The 22,500-nt window shown below is 31.6% G+C and overlaps 6 protein-coding genes across 6 annotated transcripts in view; 4 read left to right on the forward strand and 2 right to left on the reverse strand.

Moving 5' to 3' along the window:
• HELRODRAFT_193902 (hypothetical protein) overlaps positions 1-1,185 on the forward strand; it is a 3,347-nt gene extending 2,162 nt beyond the window's left edge. Inside the window, exons 6-7 of the mRNA XM_009029819.1 lie at positions 32-157; positions 567-1,185. Of these exons, the coding sequence (XP_009028067.1) occupies positions 32-157; positions 567-708 (268 nt within the window). The 3' untranslated portion in view covers positions 709-1,185. The remainder of the gene's footprint in view (positions 1-31; positions 158-566) is intronic.
• A 1,069-nt stretch (positions 1,186-2,254) lies between these two features.
• HELRODRAFT_186061 (hypothetical protein) lies at positions 2,255-5,812 on the forward strand. Its single transcript, XM_009029820.1, has 8 exons — positions 2,255-2,385; positions 2,707-3,021; positions 3,142-3,551; positions 3,702-3,789; positions 4,025-4,159; positions 4,302-4,492; positions 4,605-4,725; positions 4,995-5,812. Exons 1-8 carry the CDS (start codon positions 2,343-2,345, stop codon positions 5,156-5,158), a joined length of 1,467 nt encoding a protein of 488 aa, XP_009028068.1. The 5' UTR covers positions 2,255-2,342; the 3' UTR covers positions 5,159-5,812.
• Positions 5,813-5,912: 100 nt separating this feature from the next.
• Positions 5,913-7,239, reverse strand: HELRODRAFT_88048 (hypothetical protein; the record flags this gene model as incomplete). Its single annotated transcript, XM_009029754.1, has 5 exons — positions 5,913-6,032; positions 6,144-6,326; positions 6,499-6,598; positions 6,767-6,864; positions 7,198-7,239. The coding sequence occupies 5 exons, from the start codon at positions 7,237-7,239 to the stop codon at positions 5,913-5,915; spliced, it is 543 nt and encodes a 180-aa protein (XP_009028002.1).
• Positions 7,240-10,561: 3,322 nt separating this feature from the next.
• Positions 10,562-12,126, forward strand: HELRODRAFT_103204 (hypothetical protein). Its single transcript, XM_009029821.1, has 2 exons — positions 10,562-11,522; positions 11,650-12,126. Exons 1-2 carry the CDS (start codon positions 10,619-10,621, stop codon positions 12,069-12,071), a joined length of 1,326 nt encoding a protein of 441 aa, XP_009028069.1. The 5' UTR covers positions 10,562-10,618; the 3' UTR covers positions 12,072-12,126.
• Positions 12,127-15,532: 3,406 nt separating this feature from the next.
• HELRODRAFT_88096 (hypothetical protein) lies at positions 15,533-19,450 on the forward strand (the record flags this gene model as incomplete). The annotated part of the gene is made up of 10 exons (XM_009029760.1): positions 15,533-15,650; positions 15,997-16,102; positions 16,253-16,377; positions 16,754-16,807; positions 17,539-17,645; positions 18,312-18,389; positions 18,491-18,569; positions 18,728-18,820; positions 18,990-19,115; positions 19,380-19,450. Coding segments are annotated over 10 exons (957 nt in total), but the record flags the coding sequence as incomplete, so codon positions are not given.
• Positions 19,451-19,602: 152 nt separating this feature from the next.
• HELRODRAFT_115347 (hypothetical protein) lies at positions 19,603-22,083 on the reverse strand. Its single transcript, XM_009029822.1, has 6 exons — positions 22,018-22,083; positions 21,825-21,989; positions 21,410-21,648; positions 20,843-21,222; positions 20,193-20,539; positions 19,603-19,961 (listed from the first exon to the last, which is right to left on the reverse strand). The coding sequence occupies exons 2-6, from the start codon at positions 21,881-21,883 to the stop codon at positions 19,787-19,789; spliced, it is 1,200 nt and encodes a 399-aa protein (XP_009028070.1). The 5' UTR covers positions 21,884-21,989; positions 22,018-22,083; the 3' UTR covers positions 19,603-19,786.
• Positions 22,084-22,500: the final 417 nt, after the last annotated feature.

Below are 22,500 nucleotides of genomic sequence, written 5' to 3' on the forward strand. Positions count from 1 at the left end.
TCACCATCATCATCGTCGTCATCATCATCAGTTGTGATTGTAAGGAACAGAAATCCTGTTCCTCCTTGCACCAATGGAGCAAAGCGACCTGCATGTGCCTCTGTAGACAAGTTGCTGAATGCCAGGCCAATGAAATTTTTAGCCACGGCACATGCAAGTAAGTAATAATAAATTAATAAATCATGATAATTGAAATTTAATTATTATTAACTTTAATGGTAAATGATTTGTTGGAGAGGCAGCTAACTTTCTAGAGAACCCAAAATTTTGCCATTTATTGCGAAGTGATTTTATTCGAACGCGCAAAGATCCTGGCTACTTATTTGAGTAGATGTTAATGTTGGCCAATGAAAATCACTAAACCAGGGGTGGACACATTTTTGCTGTGAGGGCCGCATTGAGGATTATTTTACTTTTGAAGTGCCGCAGATGTATTTAAATGTAGTTAAATAGCAAATTTCTTCGACCCGGGGGAGAATTTTTTTAAGATTTGTGGCCCGCAGGCAGTAGTTTGCCCACCACCTGCACTGAACCGTAATTTTTATCCATTAAATACTTCATTCCAGGTGCGTAAGAGACACTTCACTCGGTGGGGATTTGGCTTCAATTGCAAACGTAAACTTGGCCCAAATTTGTGCTAGAAAAACCTGTCCTAGCAATCAAATACTGGCCCTGGTCAGCAACCCTTGCGTCTGCAAGTCTCCTTAATAATAATAACAACAATACTAATAATAATGATGATGATGATGATGCTGATGATGTTGATAAAAAAGAAAATTATTTATTCATGTATCTGAGATTTGTGATTCATTTGTCGATACCTACTGCTGAACGTTTGTGAAAAAATAAATTAACCGATTTTATGGAAGTTTATTGCTTAGTATTTAGGTATATCTATTCATTTTTTTTTCGTTTGTTTATTTATTCATTCATTCACTCATTCATTCTTTCATTTATTTATTTATTCGTTCGTTCATTCATTCGTTTATTAATTCATTTTTTCGTTTGTTCATTCGTTCATTCATTTTTTCATTCATGCATTTATTCAGTCATTCATTCGTCTGTTCGTTCATTCTTCATACGATTGTTATCCATTGCCAAATTATTTTATTGAAATTATTGTACTGCAGAAATTAAACGAATTTATTTATATTTTGAGAACACTTGACATCTTTTGAAAAAATTTTTAAAAAATTCTTTTCAAATTACAAAATCAATCAATCAATCAATCAATCAATCAATCAATCAATCAATCAATCAATCAATCAATCAATCAATCAATCAATCAATCAATCAATCAATCAATCAATCAATCAATCAATCAATCAATCAATCAATCAATCAGTCAGTCAGTCAGTCAATCAATCAATCAATCAATCAATCAATCAATCAATCGATCCATCGATCCATCGATCCATCAATCCATCGATAGACAAATAATCAGACAGACAGCAAGCATATCTGCAAATAGATACATAGAAATAGTTGACAGACAGTCAAACAGAAAATATGTCTACAAGTAGAAAGTATGTCTCTACAGATAGAGAGAGAGACAGATAGACAGACAGACAGACAGACACTATCATCATTGTTATCCTCAGATGTGAATGCAATAAAAAGAGAGAATCTTGTTGACCCATGAAGCTCTGAAGCAAGCAGACATGCAGTTGCACATATAGATTCAGAGAGGAATGTCGACCAGATGAATTGTTTAGAATATTTAATATTTCATAGGATGCCATCAGAACAATATAAGATGAGTATAAATGTATGATGAATTGCGATGAATGATGGTTATAATTAGGATGATTTATGACTAATTGTGATGAATTATGGTGAGTTGTGGTAAATTATGATGAACGAATGAATGAATGGTTGAATGATTGATTGATTGATGGAATGAAAGAATGAATTAGTTATTTAAATAATGAGTAAATGAATGAATGAGTGAATGAATGAGTGAATACATACATGTATATAGTTATGTGAATGCCAAAATATGGACTTTGGGTTTAATTTACATTTTGAAGACATGCATACAACTATACAACAAACGATACATTTTATATATATACATACATATGCATGTATGTATTATATATGTATTAAACATACATGCATGTGAGTATATTATATAATAAATATATATGTAAATATATAACATATGATAAAAAAGGTTGAAGGTGATGATGAAAATGATAAAACTGATAGTCACACTTATTTTAAAAGTGAGCTTTAGTATCTAGTTCGCCTCATGTTTCTGCTGGTGTTGGCTTCTTGAATGGACCCAGAGTGGTTTTAATTAGTTTTAAAATAGAAAAAACGTTTGGCAACTTACAAAAATGATTTTGAAACGTTTGTTGAATGGCGTACGTCTTAATAAAGGTTATTATATTATTTTCATTTTAGATTTAAAACGTTTAAATTGCTGATTTCTTTATTGATGGTTGATGGTTATGTGAGGGACCCGTTTGGTTGCAATCTGCGCTTTTTCTTTTTTTTTTTGCCATCACGTAATGGCGGCGATAATAATAATAATAGCTTTTATCTAGGTGACCAATTTATTTACTTTTTTAGATTTGATTTTGTTAACGAAATTTTAAATAATAGCCCATACATACATGCAGACGGTTAAATAAATCAAAATGCGTTATGATATTAAAATTAGATTAGAAGATTAGAAATTTTGAATTCTAATTCAATCAGAACCCCAGACTTTGAAAGTGTGCAAACGATTGTTCGGTCAGCCTGTTTATGACACCCATCCCCACGTCATGAGGAAAGATCATGTGACTCCGGGAATATCTAAAAGTGAATACAAACAGCGTAGAAGTCATTTATGGAATAACATTTGTAAAGTTAGCCACAAAAATTCAGCGCTAGCTGTCATCAGTGCCTACCCAAAAAGTTACATGGCTCATGATGTGCCCTATCCTTTCAGACAGAATTCAGATTTTTTGTATCTTTGTGGATTTCAAGAACCAGATAGCATCTTGGTCATGAGCAATCTGTTCAATTCAAGTTAGTTAAGTTGGTTTCTTTGTATTTTTTAAAAATAGTTGATATTAAAAGTTGAGTAATTCATATAATTTTACATGAAGTATGTCGATCGGTAATTATAGAAAATGGTTGAATTCTTAGATGAGCATAATAAAGAAGATTTCAAAACCATCATCTTTGTGCCAAAACGAGATAAGTTGAAAGAACTTTGGGATGGTCCAAGGACAGGGTCAGAGAGGGCAGCAGAAGTGACTGGCTGTGATGAATCATTTGACGTCGACTACTTTGACAAATTTCTTCAAAAAATATTACAATCTGATCAAACATTTGATCTTTGGTACGATAACTCGAGTCCCTCGCACAGATCACACCACTCAAAGCTATCAAACACGTTACTGAAAAGCTGTAAAGTGAAAAACGTTCAACCAACAAAAACATCTGTACAGAATTTAAGGTTAATAAAATCAGAAGCTGAAATTGATCTGATGAAAATTGCTTGTGACATCGGCTCAAAGAGCTTAGAAAAAGTAATGAGGTACTCAAAACCAAAGGTCTGTCTAAACATTCAACTTGAAAGTTTGGTTTGCAAACACAAAATATTTTCATTTCATGATTATAACTAAATGTAATTATTTTATAAAAAATAAAATAAAATTTTTAATTACTATTATTCATTTTTTCCATAATCTGCACCAAGATAGATAGACGAATCACATCTCTATGCAAAAATGGACTTTGAATGTCGAATCCACGGAGCTGAGAGACTGGCCTATCCGCCAGTTGTGGCAGGTTTCATCATCATCATCATTTAATTTATCATCATTATCATCATCCCTATCGTTATCATCATCCCATCATCATCAATATCCTCTTCTTTGTCATCATCAACTTCATTATAAGCATTTCTGTTCTTGTTATCACCATTTTTGTTTTGTTGTTGTCGACAAATACATTAATACCTCAATAATAATAACAATAATAATAATAATCCCTACCATTATCACCACAACCACTCTAAAATTAGGCGGAAGTAGAGCAAACATCATTCACTACATCAACAACAATCAGCTGGTTGACAATGGAGACATGGTCCTGATGGATGCCGGCTGCGAATATTTTGGATACTGCAGTGATATCACCAGGACCTGGCCAGTCAACGGTTCGTTTTTGGATGATTTGGTATCTAATTTGGGATATAGAATATCCATCCATTTTTGGATGTTTGGATGTCCGTTTGTGGGATAATTAAATATGTCAATTAAATTTCTACATTCGATAATTGAGTTCTTTTTTTTTCTCAGGAGTGTATAGCACAACTCAAAAATCTCTGTACGAAGCCTTATTAGAAGTGCAAATGTCCTGCATATCACTGTGCCACGCAAACTACTTGACACTGAATCAAATATTTCTGGTCATGCTGACTCTACTGGGCAGGCAGCTTCAAAAATTGGGAATAATTTCAGCCAGTATTAGTGAAGATAAACTGAGTGAGGTGAGATTTGGCGGGGGTTAATTGTTACCACCGTCATCGTTGTCGTCTTCATCATCGTCGTCTTTATCACCGTCGTCAACATTTTCATCACTGTCATCGTCATCATTAACAGATTTCTAGAACTTTCTGTCCCCACCACGTCAGCCACTATCTCGGCATGGATGTGCATGATGTTGATGAGATGAGTCGAAACATCCAGTTGAGACCTGGAATGATAGTCACCATAGAACCAGGTGGTTTAGTTGGTGATGATTTTGAAAAGAAATTTTTTTTCTCTCTCTCTATAGAATTTTATTTGTCAAATCTAGAACAGACAGAAAAAAATCAATCTAACTTAATAAGATTGATTTTTTTTATTGCTGTCAAAAATGATGATTAACACACTAGCTTGAAATTACATGAACCTGACAAAATACTTTTAACTTCTCTTAATTTTTTATTTAAAAATCTCAAATGTCTGATTTGAACACTCCTTGGTTATAAGATGGATCATCCTTTTCAGGTATCTACATACCTAGCGACAGACTGGACGTACCAAAAGATTGGAGGGGGGTCGGCATTAGAATTGAAGACGACATCCTCATAACTAAAAGTGGACCACTGAATTTAACGGAAAAATGTCCGAAATATCTGAGTCATATTGAAAATATTATTAACACATACTGAATTTTCACTCAAACTGTTTGAAGCTGAATTTTTGACTGGCTGATAAAAACGATTGATTGATTGAATGATCGGTTTTTAGTCATCCACATCTATCCATATACATGCTGTCAATTAATTGATCACCAAACATATGTAATAATACTGTAATTAATTAACCTAGAGGACCAACCTACGAACCATCTTGTCTGCTCTTATTGATGTAACAACATCTTGTATACAAGCCGTGCTATTACGATTACACTGCAATTAATTAATTAATTACAACTACATTGTAATTAATTAATTTACATTGTGCAACAATCATTACAATTATTCCTTTCATGATTATGGATTCCGTTACAATTGATTTTATAGTGTATAACTTTGTGTGTATTTACTTTTAAAATAAATTTCAACATCATGTTTTATAATAAGAACTTGACATTTATATTAATGGCGACATTAAATTAGTAAATTAGCGATAACACGGCAATAACACTAATAAATAAGATGAATAAAATTTATTTTATCGTCGTTATCACTAATTGGTAATAATAATTTAATTTAATAATATTATTCGCTTAATTACTATTTAAATGTCAACTAAGTACACGAAATTGAAGTGATCGATGCCTAAGATTTTCACCTCTCCAAAAAGTGAAAAAAAAATATTTCAACAAACAATAAATGGAATATGTTATAATATAATAAGATGGATAATAATAATAACGATAAACTATAATAAATAACAATAATAATAAAAAAAAATAATAATTTAGTCTTCTCCGGGGGGCAGAGCATCTTCTAACCTCTTGTTGAACTTTAACCTTATTTCTGTGATGTTGTCACCCTTCAGTTGGTCCTGAACGAACCAGACACTAACGTCTAACTGCACCTATTTCATAAAATTATATATTAATATTAAAGATAACAATAGAAAATAATATTTTTACAATTATTTATTTATAATATTGTTAATAATTGTTTTTTATAAACAGGGTTATACCATTTCAAGAGCACCCCTCATGGCTCCACAGATAATGTTTGAGTAGTTAAGTTGGCTGTGGTTGTCAGGAAGTTCAACAAACTCAGTTAGGGGGTTGTTCTCAATTAGTAAGGAAAATTCATCTCCAGTTGAACTCCAATTAGTGACAACGGGTGTGATTCCAAGGAACATTTTAAATGCCACCTTATGGAGTGATTAAATTAAAATTAAAACTTGGATTATTGTAATTAAATGGTTCATTTTGATTTGAGAAAGTTTCAAAAAAGAACTAAAAAATGATTGGCAAGGATATTAAAAGATTGAAATAAAATATGAATCATGAAATATTTCTGAAAAATTTATAATTCTTAATAACTTTTGAGATGATGTCTGCTGTCTCCCTGAAGTCTGTGCACCTTCCGATACCTGATCTAGCAAGAAAGTCCTCAATAATTCTAATTCCTATGTTGTAGCCCCTAAAAATTCACAGTTTCTCCTTAATTTTTCACTTTTTTCTCAAATTTACTGGCATTTTCAAGTTGATTTAATTATAACGGTACATAAAAGTCATGAACAAAAGAAATACCAGAAAATGTTTTTGTGGGATTATTTAATAATTTAAATAAAACCTGAGTGAGACTAACATCTTATCAAGTTGCTTGTTGATTTCATCATCTTCTTCATAATCATTCACAAGCTGGGCAACTATTGAGCCATAAGTCAGTGCAAAGAGTTCACTACTCTGAAAATATAAAAAATAAATTATAAAAGGAAGAAGACGTGTTGTTTTTTTCATGTTTGTCCTGTTATGTACCAAATTCACACTCCAAGCTCTCATTCATTCATTTGTATTTATTTGAGCCTAAAATTAGGTTTTTTAACTAATTTGCCTCCGATTTCAGTTAAATTAATTAAACTTAAGTCTTAAAGGAGATTGATTGGGGGGGGTGTATTTGACTATTTGTGAATTTATTTTCTGATATTTTATTTTATAGTTAATTAAACTATCTAAATTAGTAAATCTAAATTAAAAAAATTGAATGAAAAAAATAATTAAAACAGTTTAATTACTCACAATTTTTTTCGTATCAACTCCTCTTGCGACTTGTCGAGACATTTTGATGAAAATTTACTTACTAGAGCCTTTTAAATTATTTCACATACAATATCGACCTATTTGTTTACATAATGCATAGACAAAACATTTTTTTTTAATAAAGAACAATGTCTTATTCTAATTATATGGTCGTAATACAAAAGAATTACTCGACCATCCTAATTCACAATGGAAAGTTAGGCGCCACAATCCCTTCGAATTGCATATATATGGCAATTTTATATACACATGTATCCCATACACATATATATCTTCATCCTATATATAAAGGTAACTCTTTTGCGCTTGCTTTAGAGGTTTCAACGACTAACACAGAGTATATGAATACTCGTGAAAACCACGCATCATACACTTTGCATATGATAGGCGGGATCTCTTTGTATTCGAAGCCAGTCACTGCAGCAGCACGAACGCTTATATATCATACATACATATATATATATATATATATATATATATATATATATATCATCAGATTATTGGCTGTAAAAACGTAAGAGCGGTTGTGGAATATTGATCTAAAATATTTTATTAGATAAATAAAAGCACAGGATGAAACAAATCTCGAGCTAATTTGTGCATATTAAACGATAAGACATAAACGGAAATGTATTCATGATAGGTAAATAGAAGATCTTTTGAAAATAAAACATAAAATCATTAGATTTGAACTGTTACTGACAATAAAATCTAATATAAAAACGCATTTAATTCAAACTACAAATATGTATATAAAACAAATGCATTTAATTAGACAAACTACAAATATATATAAAACAAACATTAAAAAATGTAAATAAGTAAAACAAAGATATGTATTTAACGTAAACTCACATAAAATTAAAATGGCTATGATATAGGAGAGAATGAATTATTTCATCACTAAATCTACACATAAAAAAACAAAAATAAATGATTTCAAGTCCCAAAAAATGAACAAAAAAAGAGAGCAAAGATTCATAATTAGGAAGCAGATTATAAAAAAAATAAAAAACGCAATTTGTACATTATCATCAATATTATCATTAATTATAACGGATAATAAATGAAATTATTACAATTATTCATCAAACAGCTTTGGCTTGTCCTCGTAGGGGTTGAGAGACCTGGGCATTATTCACCTGGTAGGGCTCTTTCCTGCAGACCATGACGATGATGAGGACGATGACGACGAGAATGAAGACGGACATGATCACGATGATGGGAATGACAGCCTTTGTTTTCACCCCGACGATGCGGTCACAATTGTTTGCCAGGTAATTGCTTGTTATAATAAAACATGGAAAATATAATAATAATTAATATATATATATTATTATAATATATATTATTATTGAATATAATAATAATTATTAATATTATGGTTTATTTAGCATAAGAACAGACTTGATGGTGACAGCTTTCTCATAGACAGATAAATACAGATCATTATAATTCAATGGTTCCTTCACATCTTCCAGACAGTCCTCGTCTAGGTCTTTTCTAGAGACACGATCTGTGAATACTGACATCTAGAAATTTGTAAAATTAATTTATAAGTATAATTAATTTAATATTTTGAAAATTTAAAAGTAAGTTTATGAAATGTTTCCATGAAAGAAATTAGATTGTTTTGTTAAAATGACAAAATAAGAAAGGCTATAGACTTCATTAAGTGATAATAATAAATAAAGAAAATGAATAGAAATGAACAAAATTAATCAAATAAAACAAAGAATATATGAAAAATTATGAATCAACTTACATATTCTTTGTTTGGGATGATGATAACACTCATGTAGCATCCATAATCTTCCATACTTTTATGGATTAGGATGCTCTTATTCTTCAGATCATCTATTGAGAAATCTTTTCTAAGGAAAAATATTATAACCTCTAAAGGTTACACATTTAAATGGCAAATATTTTAATGTTGAAAAATACTTTAAATGACATTTCATTAAGCTCCTCCCATTTTTATAAACATCACATCACATTAAAGCTCATCCCATCATAACTAACTTGAAAGGATTGGCAAAAGCAATAAAAAATTAGAAAGCTTTACAAATGTGCAATAATGAGATAAGATTAATATGCTTTGTACATTACAAACACCTTTTTTTTACTATAGAAATAAATAAATTTGTAAATTTTGAATCAAGTGAATTCAATTTTTTACTTGTCAGTTGTGTTTCCATTGACATTGATAAGAGTGAAAATTGGTCTGATACCACAGACACAGTAGACATCCTCCTTTGTGAGATTAGAGTAGCAACTCTTGTCAACATTGAACTCTAACAAATGGTCCAAACTCTCAACTTTGGAGATTGAAATTATTATAAAGTATAAGTATATAATATATATTATAAAGATAAACCATAAACAATCGTATGAAGACAAAAAATAAAAAATGACTATAAAAACGAATTTGCAATCAAATACAATTAAGAACGGTAAATAATGAATAACTTCTCTCAACACTAAATAAAATATAAATGATAAACAATTGCCACACCTTGCGGGTCCGTAAGAACTGAGTGTGGATTATGGACGAACTGGTAAGTTCGAAACGCATCAACAGTAGCTGAAGCAGAAGATCTGACAGGATCGGGTGATCTGAACAGCATCATAATGGCGAACAGAATTAGGAATGATTTCGTCTGAAGTTCCATATTTGTTTGATTATTTGCTTATCTTTTATTACGTATTTAAAAATTAATGGCGACGCAAGTATAGACGAACGGCGTCGTTTGATTTTTAAAATGAAATGCGAAATGAAAGGTGTTTCGAGAAGTTTAAAAGTTACTTTAATAAAAAATTAAAATTTGGCCTCATTATTAACTTTGAAAACATTAATACATTTTATTAAATAAAAAAATAAAACTTTTTCATTTTTAATAATTTTCACTACAAATTAAGTTATACTTAAGCACCTGTATTCTTGAGAAAGTAAGTTTTGTCAGTATTATTTCGTTGCTAGCGATATTGCATTGCGTTTTCATAAATTAGTTTATGAATGTATCTATTTTCACCAACGCTATTTTTGAATTTGTTTCTTTGACAATTAAATATAAAAAAAATTAAATCTTGTTCAGTTTTCACGATGTTCATTCAGGTTTAAATTGCTCTTTTCACTTCACTAACCTCAGGAATCTAATTCACTAATCTCCTTACTTAATTAAGTCCTAATCTTCCAATTTCAAAAGAATTTTAAAATGAATGGAAGTACTTTAGTTCAGTGGCAATCATTATTTGCGTTGTGGTGACGTTAAAATAAAGTAGAACTATGAAGGAGAAAGATACAGGAGATACTGATGCGAAAGATTTGGTTGAGAATGAGAATGAGAGCAATTGGGGCGGGACCAACACAACAGTCACAACTTCAACGTGTGAATCCGCTATGTTTAAAAGTGAACTGTCAAAAAATAAAAGTTTTGAATCAACATTTGCTCTTAAATTATTTCAGTACGCCGGGTTCATCTTATTCTTAATCATCTCTTTGACCGCCATCATTTCACCTATTGTCATGATTGTCCTGCCTAAATTGGAAATTGATAACTGGAGAACAGACGTCTGCAGCACAGAATGTGAAGGGATGCTGATAAGTTTTATCATTAAATCATTTCTCTTATTCATAGGTAGTTGGGTCTTGTTTTGGAGGAGGCCAGAGTACAACATGCCAAGAGCCTCCACCTGCAAGGCATTCATACTGATACTGATTTTTGTCATCACATCACTTCATTGGCTCTTCTACGGAGTGAAATTTCTATCTTTGAAGGATGCAAATTATCTTGGAATTGTTTCATTTGCTTCAACGATGATTGAGTGTCAGATATTTGTTCACTATTTGGCTGTTGTCTTACTGGAGATCAAACAATTGAAGACTAGGTTTGCAGTAAAAATTGTCAGATCGCCAGATGGCCTCTCAAAATGCTATCAAGTCGGTCAAATGTCAGTCCAGCAGTTGGCAGTGTGGTGTCTCCACAAGTATCACAGTGATTTCGAGCACTACAATGTCTACCTAAATCGAATGATCACCCAGAAATGTCGAACAAAAAGTTTCAAAATTTCTCAGTTCAAACTGTACGACATTGATTCATCAGAAGCATTGAATCATTTACCTGCTGGGACCACAGAAGGAACAGGAAACAGCACGAGAAGAAAAGTGATGAGCTGCCGCAACAATGAACGATTTTACCAAGAAGATAACTTGGAGAGGAAGATTAGGAAGAGGAAGTCTCGTTTGATGCAAGCTGCTGAAGATGCGTTCAACAACATCAGGTCCATGCAACAAGATGCTGCAGGTCAGTAACTGGTGTATTTATTTTCTCTTTTTTACATAATAATTACTTTTCTAAGATTTATAAATTTTTTCAAACCATTATATCATGAAGAAAATCGAGACATTTTCTAAAAACTTCATTTCTCCAGTTACATCCCCGATCCAAATGTCCCCACGAGATGCAGCCCAGGCCATATTTGCAGGCCTCGCAAACCCACTCCAGAAGTATCTTCGAACAACGAGGCAACAGCCAAAGTATACGGTGGAGAACATAGTAGAACACATCACTCATTGCCTTGCTTACAATCTCTCAGCCAAAGTGTTCGTCGAGAGGTATCTATCGCAGGGCAATGTCGTATTCAATGAGGAAAAATGCCAGAATTGGGTGATAATAAGTCAGTCGACACTCAATCGGGGAGTTATTGATGGGGTTGAGTTCTGTCTGAAAAGAGGTGAGATTACCATTATGGTGAGTGTCACCTCTCTGCCATTTCTTAAGATTTTTGAAGGTGATGTCAGAAACTTTGAGACTCAATTTGTTATCTGCTCCAGTGGAGAAACTCGAGTGTAATTAGTTAATTAGTTAATTCATTTTTAATTAATTTAAATTAAATTTATTGATTTTTTCTTATATATGATCTATTTGTTTGTTTATTTTCTTGTCATTTTAAGAGTTAAGTCATATAAAAAGAGTATTTTTTATAACATTTTTGATGTGTTTTCAATCAGGATGTGTTCAGCGAGACCATGACTTTGTTTGTAGTTGCTATAACGTTCACAGTGCATGCATGCATGCATTTTCTTATTATAGAGAAATATTCATATTGTCGAATAATTTCAGAAAATAATATTGCTATTAATTATTTTTTCGCACTTATATGTGTGAATTAATACAACAATACGCGTCCAATTGTACTGCTTTTTTGTATTGAGACTCAAACACACACACAAACATTCATACATACATGCATACATACATACATACACACAAGCATATGTTCACAAACATACATACATACACACACAAACATACATACACACACACACAAACGTACATACACATATACTAACACAAACATATGTAATGATATTTTTGCATTCTATTACAACCGTAGCCAATCAGTTACATCATTTAGATCATGCATTTATGTTTAGAGTAGTTAAACTTTTTTTTCTTTTAAAAAAACCGCATTTTAATTAAATTCGTTTTATGTGTTTTTAATTTTATATGTTGACATTCGATGCATTATTTTCTATTGATATTTTTTTTTTAAGTCCTGTTTTATAAATGTTCTTTCTCCCTTTCAACTTTCCATTAAATATGCATTTACTTATTTATTAAATTAATTTCTCAATTAATTAATTAGTTAATTATTTGTTTATTTATTTTATTCAGTTATTTCTTTAAATTGCTCTTTGTTTGTTTTTTGTTGTTCTAATCGTTTGAAATAATTTAAATTCACTATTTTCTAGGGTGTTTGGTTCAGTAATCTTTGGTTGCCTGAGAGTAATTAATGTCAAAGCCTTATTTACATGTTATTTAATTTCGATTTTAATGAGTTTTTTAAAACACACACGTACACACACAAACAAACATAGAGAAAGAGAGAGAGAGACATACACACACATCTCTCTCTTTCTCTCTCTCCTCTCTCTCTCTCTTTCTCTCTCAGACACACACATACACACTGGCTGTTCGCTTCGTTAAATAATATGAAAAATAATACCAAAAGTCGTTTTTATTATTGCTTTATATTAATTTTTATCATTTCAATTGTATGATAAATTAAACCATTCAATAAAATTCAAAAAGCTGTTATATCGCTTGCTCTCTGAGTGTTTGTGAGTTGTCAATAGGAATGTAATTATAGTTGTATACAACACACGTTTAGACGACATTTTCCCCCGAGATCGGGGGTTGCCGCTTGGCTACCTATGATGAAACCGAAATACCCCTCGACGCCATTCTGCCGGATACTGAGGGCCATTGTCCCTTCTGTCATCATAAGTAATTTATTTGGCTAATTTTTACGCAGGACGCCCTTCCTTACGCAACCACAGTTATAAGCGGTGGGCCTAGCCTTTGATGATCCAACATCACTCACAAGGCAGTGAGAGTCAGTTTAATGTCATAACCGGGACATAATGTAATTATTGTTGTATATAATAATAACAATAATTATGAATATATAATAATTATTATTATTTATATAGTTTTTCTTCTTATTATTATTCACGAAAGCTTTTCTAAGAACGAAAATTAAGGCACTCGTGAATGTGATGGAATAGTCAAGTACTTAGTTAAGCTGTGAAACAACTCGAGATTACTTATTTTTAAATACATTAATACAAATACAATAATACGCTGGGTATTATTATATGTACCTATTTGTATATCACATATGTGGCGTACTTGTGTGTGTGTGTGTGTCTGTGTGTGCGTGTTTCAATTATTTTAATTCGTCTTGCTCACCTTCAACTTGTTAAACAGCTACAACATGTTTATGTGACTAGGCATTTAAATGTATTTTAAATTTTGATGAGGCACACACACGCACGCACGCATACACACGCACTCACACACGCATGCACACATACATACGTACAAAAATGAAGTTTAAATACGGTATGCCCCAATAAACAAGTTTATCATTTGCATTCAAGTATCTATTAACATCCTAGAATCAATTTGTAATGAATATAACGTTTAAATTAATAACGAAAGAGAAAGATATTCAATCAGCTTCTTGTATAACATTCTAACATATAATAATATAATATAATTAATATATAATAATATAATATAATATTTATTTTTTCATAAAGAATAATAAAAATAAGATTATGGATGTTTATTACTCGAACAATTTGTTTGGTAGTCAGTCGGTTTTCAAAGAGGAAAGGTTTGCAAGGAAGGGTGTTTCTCTGCTACGATTCAGCAGCATCGAGGTCTGCATTGAAATATTAATTATAATATATTATTTATTTATAATTGTTTTTTAATTATCGTAAATTGTTTTGTTCTTAATGTTAACGATTAATTGTTTAGTTTGTGTGTAAAAATGTGTCAAAATTTGATCGAGTTTGGCGAATGTTTCAACTTTTTGTAAACTAAAACAATGTTCTTAACTGGAAATAGTTTTCTGTAATGGAAATGTAATGAACTCGGTTAAGTGTTAGTCAGGAAGAAATGGATTAGTCAATCTAACAGAACGGTCATGTTTGTTGACGGTCCTTCGACGCATGATGTTCTGGTCGGGTCAAAATGCAGAGGGAGAAATTCTCAGCCATCAAATGTGTCACCCTGAGATAATAATTTATAATTTATATAATTTTGTTATAATTTAAGTACGTTGTCGAGCTATGACAAACGCTGCTCTTGTCAGATCTATGAGTCTATTGCACTTTGTGAATTTTAGTGATTCATCTACAACACACACACAAATACACACACGCGTAAATCATCTACACAGACCACACACGGACACATACACAAAAACACACACGCAGACACACATATGGAGCCAAACACTCGAACACACGCCATGGTGGAGCCAAGTACTGAAACACACACATGCACACAGATGTGCACACAATACAACTTTTTCAAATATTTTTGACAAAATGATATTAAATGATATTAAAAATTATATTAAAAAACAACATCGGTAATTAAATTAATGCACATAGGATGGTACGAAGATAAAACAGAGCAACAAGTGTCCAAAAAACGCCTTCAAGTTCAGATTGCTTAACAAAGTTTATCATGAAAACCTTGGATTCATCAACTTAGGCAATACTGTGCGTGACGTTTATGTGTCTGTGTGTAAGATGTGTATGTGTGTGTAAGATGTGTGTGTGTGTGTGTGCGTGTCTATGGTGTGTGGTCTATATATATTATCTTTAATCTACATCTACTCTTTATAACAAACATAATTTCATAAATAACGTAACGCATTAATCAAGATCATAATTTTTTTGTAAAATTTTTTTAAAAATTGTAAATTGACACCTGGAGAAACATGTCAACAGTGCTTCATGAACAGTATCTTGCAGTGCTTGCGACACACAAAGCCACTGGTCGACTTCTGCCTGAATGGCAAATACCGAAACGAGATACAGGAAAATATAAATTGTTCCTTTGTTGCCGGTTCGTCAGACACAACATACCGAATTTATTTTCAATATTTCATATTATTATTACTATTTATGTTATAATTTATTAAATTAATAAAATTAAATTGAAAAAAATGTTTCTCATAAAATGTATGAGTATGTATGTGATGCGTAGTTTCACGCATATTCACGTACGCTATGTGTCTTCTTGTCTTTTGTCTACGTTGTAGTCTCTGGATGGAATGAACTATAACCTTTTTAGTGTGACCCATAACCCTTTCATAGTGATCTTTGACCTTTTAAAACGACCTTGAAGCCATTACCATTCACCCTACACAATCATTCGGTTTAATTCGTAAATTAATTCTCTAACAAACTAGCTTACACGAAACTGATGAGAGTGACATCAGGCACATCACCGTACGTATCACCGTGCGAATTTAGGGAGCATATAACAAGACTTACCGATAGATACAAAGATTACAGGTAGGAACTTGGAATGTGTGCTTAGTTGTTTGTGTGTGTGTTTTTGTGTGTGTGCGCGTGTGTGCGCGTGTGTGTGAACGAATGATCGAACAGACAAATAAATGAAATAATTAGATAAGATAATTACTTAATTAACTGACACACACACAGTCAGCATGACGCCCAAGAATTCCTGATATTCCTACTTGAAATGTTACACTGCGACCTAAAACGTTTAAACGTAAGTGAAATTGGTGGTGGTGGTGGGGCCGTTGTTGGCATACCAAAATCTAAAAGTGAAGAGATACTGCAGAATTGCAGCGGGTATGTTTAATTCAAGTTTATTACATTCAATTGGATAGTGAGATGGTTTAATGGTTGTATAAGATTGTATAAGATTGTATGGGATTGTAAGGGATTGTATGGGATTGTATGAGATTGTATGGGATTGTATGGGAGTGTATGGGATTGTATGGGATTGTATGAGATTGTATGGGATTGTATGGGAGTGTATGGGATTGTATGAGATTGTATGGGATTGTATAAGATTGCACGAGATTGTATGAAATTGTTTCAGTGTTGAAGAATGCAAGGAGTGACACGTCCATTTTATGTTATACGTACCCTTACCTTAAGTTTTGTGATGATTTTTTTTGCGAAGAACTTCAAAAGAAGAGTCAGAAATATGGAACTTGTTTAATAACAAGGAGGAGAGTGAGATTATAAGTAAGAGATTGTCATGCTGATGCTGTTGATGAATTATATTTATCGATAAACCAACCAGACAACCAACTAACCAACCAACCAACTAATCAGCCATCCAACTAAACTAAATCAAGCAATCAATTATCCAACCAAATTATTACAGCAATAATAATAGTTTATATTTCTCAACAGTTTGTTCACAGCTGATCTCATACTAAATTTAGACGTTTTTATCATTTCAAAAGTTCAACAAGCGTATTTAATTGCACTCACACACGCACACTTACACACAAACTCACACAATCTCTCTCTCTCTCACTCTCTATCTTACATTATCATGATGATCATAGATAACATAAAAACGATCAATTGCATTTTTTATGCTCACCTGTGCTCTTTTTGAATTGTTGTTGTTATTATTGAATTATTGCTATTTTTATTATCATCACAAGTGCATTTTATTGTGGCAGTCAAATTCTAGAAGTATGTTTGCACTTTTGTGTTTTATATTGAGTTATTATTATTATTATTAAGAAACTATAATAAATACGGCTGTTTTTCATTATATTTAGTCTATAACGCCACACTCGAAAACATTTTGATGTTTTTTTTCTCAACTTCCATTCAATTGTGAAATGGCGACACAAAGGCAGGCAGACATTTCTTCCAATGCATCGTCATTATTTCCATTTAGCTACAAAGTGACGTAACTCAAAGTGACATAATTGAATTATTACCTTTATTATTTTTAGATATTTTCGTTGGCAGCTTAGTAAGCTCACTCAAATGCAGCAACTGCAAGACGAAATCAAAAAGTTCCGAGCCGTTTCTAGATCTCTCACTTCCCCTGGCGGAAAATGTAGTTATTTTATCATTATTCTTCCTCCTCTTTTTCTTCTTTTTCTTCTTCTTCTTCTACTTCTTCTTTTTCTTTTTCATTTTCTTCTTCTTATTATTATTATTAGTGTTGTTAATGTCACATGATAGGGTAGTAAGTAGTCTTGCTCTGTGGTAGCCGTGTTCAATAGCAAAGAGATCCTTCCTGTCTCTATTGTATGTTGGGGGATGAATGATGCGCTGTGTCTGTGCCATTAGTGGTTTTCACGGGTACACACACACTTTTTTTCGTCTATCTCTCTTTTTTTTCTCTCTCTCCCTCTCGCTCTCCCTCTATTCGTCCATCTCTCTTTCTTTCTCTCTCTCTCTCTTTCTCTTTTTGTGTTTGTGTTGATGGGAACATGTGTTTCGCTGATGCCTCCAGAATGATCTGGAATATATTTTATTATTTATAATTTTAACAACAACAACACTTATAATAATAATAATAATAATAATAACAATAATAATAATAATGGGAATAAATTTTTTATTTTTCATCAAATGCGTAAAATCAGTAATTAATTAATTAATTAATAGAGAAATAATCATGATTAAAATAAAATTAAAATAAACTCATAATCATCATAGTCATCAACAATAATAATAACATTTAATAATAACAATACTAATAATAAATTGTTTACAGGACAAAAGTGAAATGACTCTTAACGATTGCCTGGCCTACTTTACTAAAGTTGAAGTCTTAAATGGCGACAATAAGCCGGTCATTATTAATAATTTTATTATTATATTTTATTATTATTATATATTATTATTATTGCTATTCACATTTTTTATTATTTTTATTTTGCCGACATTTAACAGCTCTGTGAGCACTGCAATTCGAAGCAGACTTTCCACAAGAAACTTCGGTTTGAAAAGTTCCCCCAAATATTAATATTGCGTTAGTATCTTAGTTATAATTATTATTTCTCATCATTGTAATTCATTATTATAATTTATTATTATAATTCATTATTGTAATTTATTATCGTAATACATTATCGTCATTCATTATTATAATTCATTATTATAATTCATTATTATTATCTCTTTCGTTAGATTTGAAGCGGTTCTCGATAGCTGAAAAACAGGAAAATTTGATCAAGTTTCCACTAAAGAAATTGAACCTAACGAAATTTGCTGCAAGTAAATGTAAGATGATCGATGTTATTCATTATTCTTATCATTTTAAATAATTTCACAATTATGTAATTGTTAAAGCGCCTGAAATACCTGAAAAAATTACAAAAATGTTATATTATTTTTAATAATTTCGAATAATTTTAAAGTAATTAAAAATAGTTATTCATATTTTTATAAGCTTGTCCAGTTCTGTATGATTTATACGCTGTGTCCAATCACATGGGCAGTTTAAATAAAGGTCACTATACGGCATGCGCAAAAAGTGATGTGACGTCACTGTGGAACGAATATAATGATTCCAGGTGTGTGTGTGTGTGTGTGTGTGTATATATATATGTATGTGTGTGTATATGTGTGTTTGTGTATCTGTATGTGTCTGTATGGGTGTGTGTAAAGTTTTTGTACGTGTGTATGGAAGTGTTGGTAAATTTGATTGTATGTGTCTGTTTGTGCAACTGCACGTGCGTGTCTGTGTGTAAATATTATATTTATTTTTCTTGCCATTTTTGTAATAGTAATAATTATAATAATAATAATTGTAATTATAATTAAAGTTATAATTAAAGAGTGACTCGGATTGATGAGAGCCAAGTTGTTACCTCAAATGCCTACATACTTTTTTACGAAAGAATTCTATGATACAACACAAGTGATTTGGCTGGTTTCGACTTATTTCAAAACGATTGAATGAATGAATGAATGAATGAATGAATGAATGAGAAATAATTTATTGAGACAGAAATTGTTGTAATAACGACAATAATGCATTAAATATCTAATTCAGTAGACAGTTTTACGTATTATTCATATTTATTTTGTTAAAAAAATTCCATCCATAAATTTATTTACTTATTTACAAAGATAAATACTATGAAAATACAACCAATATTGTCAAACGAGATGCTGAATGTCTTTAACTAACGAGTCTTTCCATAATTAATGAATCTTTCCCTAATTAATGAATCTTTCCCTAATTCATTTACAAAAATGTACTAGGACGTCTTGCACGCAAGTTTTACACTTCACATAACAACACCAATAATATTTACAATGGCATTTGACCCCTCGTGACCTCGTCTCGTTCCGGAAGCCCCGCCCACAGCACATGACGTCACAGTGACCCTGTTTTTTTGGCTCTAGGTGGCATTCTCTGAAATTTCGGAAATGAATGAATGAATGAATGAGTGAATAAATGACTGAGTGACTGAATGAATAAACAAATTAATGAATGAATGGATGACTTAATTAATGATTAAACGAATTGATGTTTGAGTAAATAAATGAATGTATGAATGAATGAAAGAACGAACGAACTTATGAATGAAAGATGACATTTCCTCATCAATATCAATATTTATTTATCAATGGTAAATGAAGTAACCTTCCATATGTTCCAGAAGACCCTAAATATTTATCAGGTAGACAATAATCTGATGATATAGCGCTGTATATGAGATTGTTTGAAAATGATTCCTGGCTAGAACTGATCATTCTTCCATTGTTGTTGTTGTTGTTGTTATTGTTGTTGTTATTTCCATTTTTATGTTTAATCATTATTGAGTTAATATTTTTTGAACCTCTGACACGAATAGCCTGGTAATATTTCTTAACAAGCACATGCAGCAATCGATCTCTGGTCATGTTGAATGCCATCCAGCAGACTTTTACGTTACAGCTGCCAGAAGTGCCGTGACATCTGCAATATTTCGCCAGACTTTTCGTGATAATCTTTCGTTTGGGAGACATTTTTAAATTGAAATTAATTTAATTAAATGTTGAAATAGTTTAATTTAATGATTTAATAAGTGGTTGGTAATAATATAACTCCAATTCATTCAAAGTTTAATGAGAATTTGATAATTTGGCAAACATACAATGTTAATGTGTTTGCAATAAATATATCGTTACGTTCAAAATGACGTTTTATGAAGTAAAGTTTGACTGAAAAATGAAAGTTAAAAAAACAAGTAAAGTGATGGTAATTATTTTGGTTTAATTTGCTTTGAAATGTTTTTAAATTAAAGAAATCACTTTTCTCCCAACAGCAGTGTTATGTAGTCGAGTTTGCACTTCTACGGCTGACAGTGTTTTACGAGAATTTGATTTTAATTTTATTTTACTAGCGAAGTTTGTAGAATCGTTTGAAGAATTGATACTCGAAATTATTCGATGTTGTATAACCTTCAAAGAACTGTCGGTAAATGATCGGCTAATCTTACCGACGTAACGAATACTGTTACACCTCTCCACGTCATTCGATTTCGCATTGAATATTCGTGTATCGTCGGATTCGTGCCATCTCTTTGCGCACCGACATCCTTCAATGATTTGACCGAGATGGCAGTATCGTTCTAAGTTGAGGAGAAAAACTGAGGAAGACAGAGAATATACGAAGGATTGCTCTCTGGTGCCTGCTTTTATGAGAAAAAATGTTAAAAATTAATCTTGTCTAATTTTAATTCTATTAATATTAATTCTATTTCAGTTGTCTTGTTACATTATTTTTAATTAATCTTTTATCAGTTAATTCATATTTATTTAAACGTGTGTTAGTTGTAAATTAATTATAATTAGAAATAAAAAAAACCCCAAAACGACCTTTAGTCAGGTCTCTTTTGAAACGAGGTGCCAAACGAACGGATGAACAGTTCCATCTTTTGAATTGAAACGCTTGCTCGCATAGCTCGACGACATCGTTTGATGTTTCCGCCAGAAGGTTTGCGTGCTGCTGGGTTTGTCTGCAGAACTCTTGCTGCTGTTTCGCTAGAAATTTCTCAGATTTTGGGCAAGTTATCCGCGATCGTTTAGTGCCTTCGTCGGCAAACCGACTCATGTACCTATAGTTGAATGTGTAATGTCAAATTTTGACGAAATCAGTAAGAAAAATTTGGCATAATACTATTTTGATTATATTATTAGCAATGTTTAAAAACAAAAACTAGTTTTTTAGTACCTAATTTAACTTATTTTAAAATGAAAAATAGTTTAGAAAAGACTCAAAATCATATCTGACAGCCACTGAATTCCAATCGTATAGTGAAGTGCCAGAAGATAACAATAAGCCCAACGCATTTAACAGTTTTAACAAATTCGCATTCACATCAGGTAGAATTTTAAGAATAATTTTAGAATACGAATTAAAATGTTTTAATATGATAAATTAAATTATTGTTAACAATTTACGACACACACATATAATTATATATAAATATATGTATATGGTTGAAACATTCCAAATAACAAATTTTTTACAACAACGATTTTTACAATTTTCAGATTGACTTGATGAGGTTTTATAAGAGCTCAGTCAGTTCTATCAGAAGAGGAACTGCACACACACATTCACACACACACGCACACACACACACCACACACACACACCACACACACACTCTATCAGAAGAGAAATTGCACATACACATCACACACACATACGCAAACATAGAAACGCACACAGGCAAACAAACATAGAGCATTATTCAAACAGACAAAATGTTTAAGATGACAATATTATATATTTAACATCCACTCAAGCTTTATCAATGATTTACAACCACTGTATGACGATACTCAATACAGAGTATTGCATGTAGTACTTAATAAATACTAAATACTCTACTTTGCACTTACTGCTCAGTACCTAAGATTCACTTGGGATGAAATACATAGCTTAGTGGTTAAGACGTCTG

Source organism: Helobdella robusta, assembly GCF_000326865.2.
Source record: "Helobdella robusta unplaced genomic scaffold HELROscaffold_62, whole genome shotgun sequence".
In the NCBI taxonomy this organism is placed as follows: Eukaryota; Metazoa; Annelida; class Clitellata; order Rhynchobdellida; family Glossiphoniidae; genus Helobdella; species Helobdella robusta.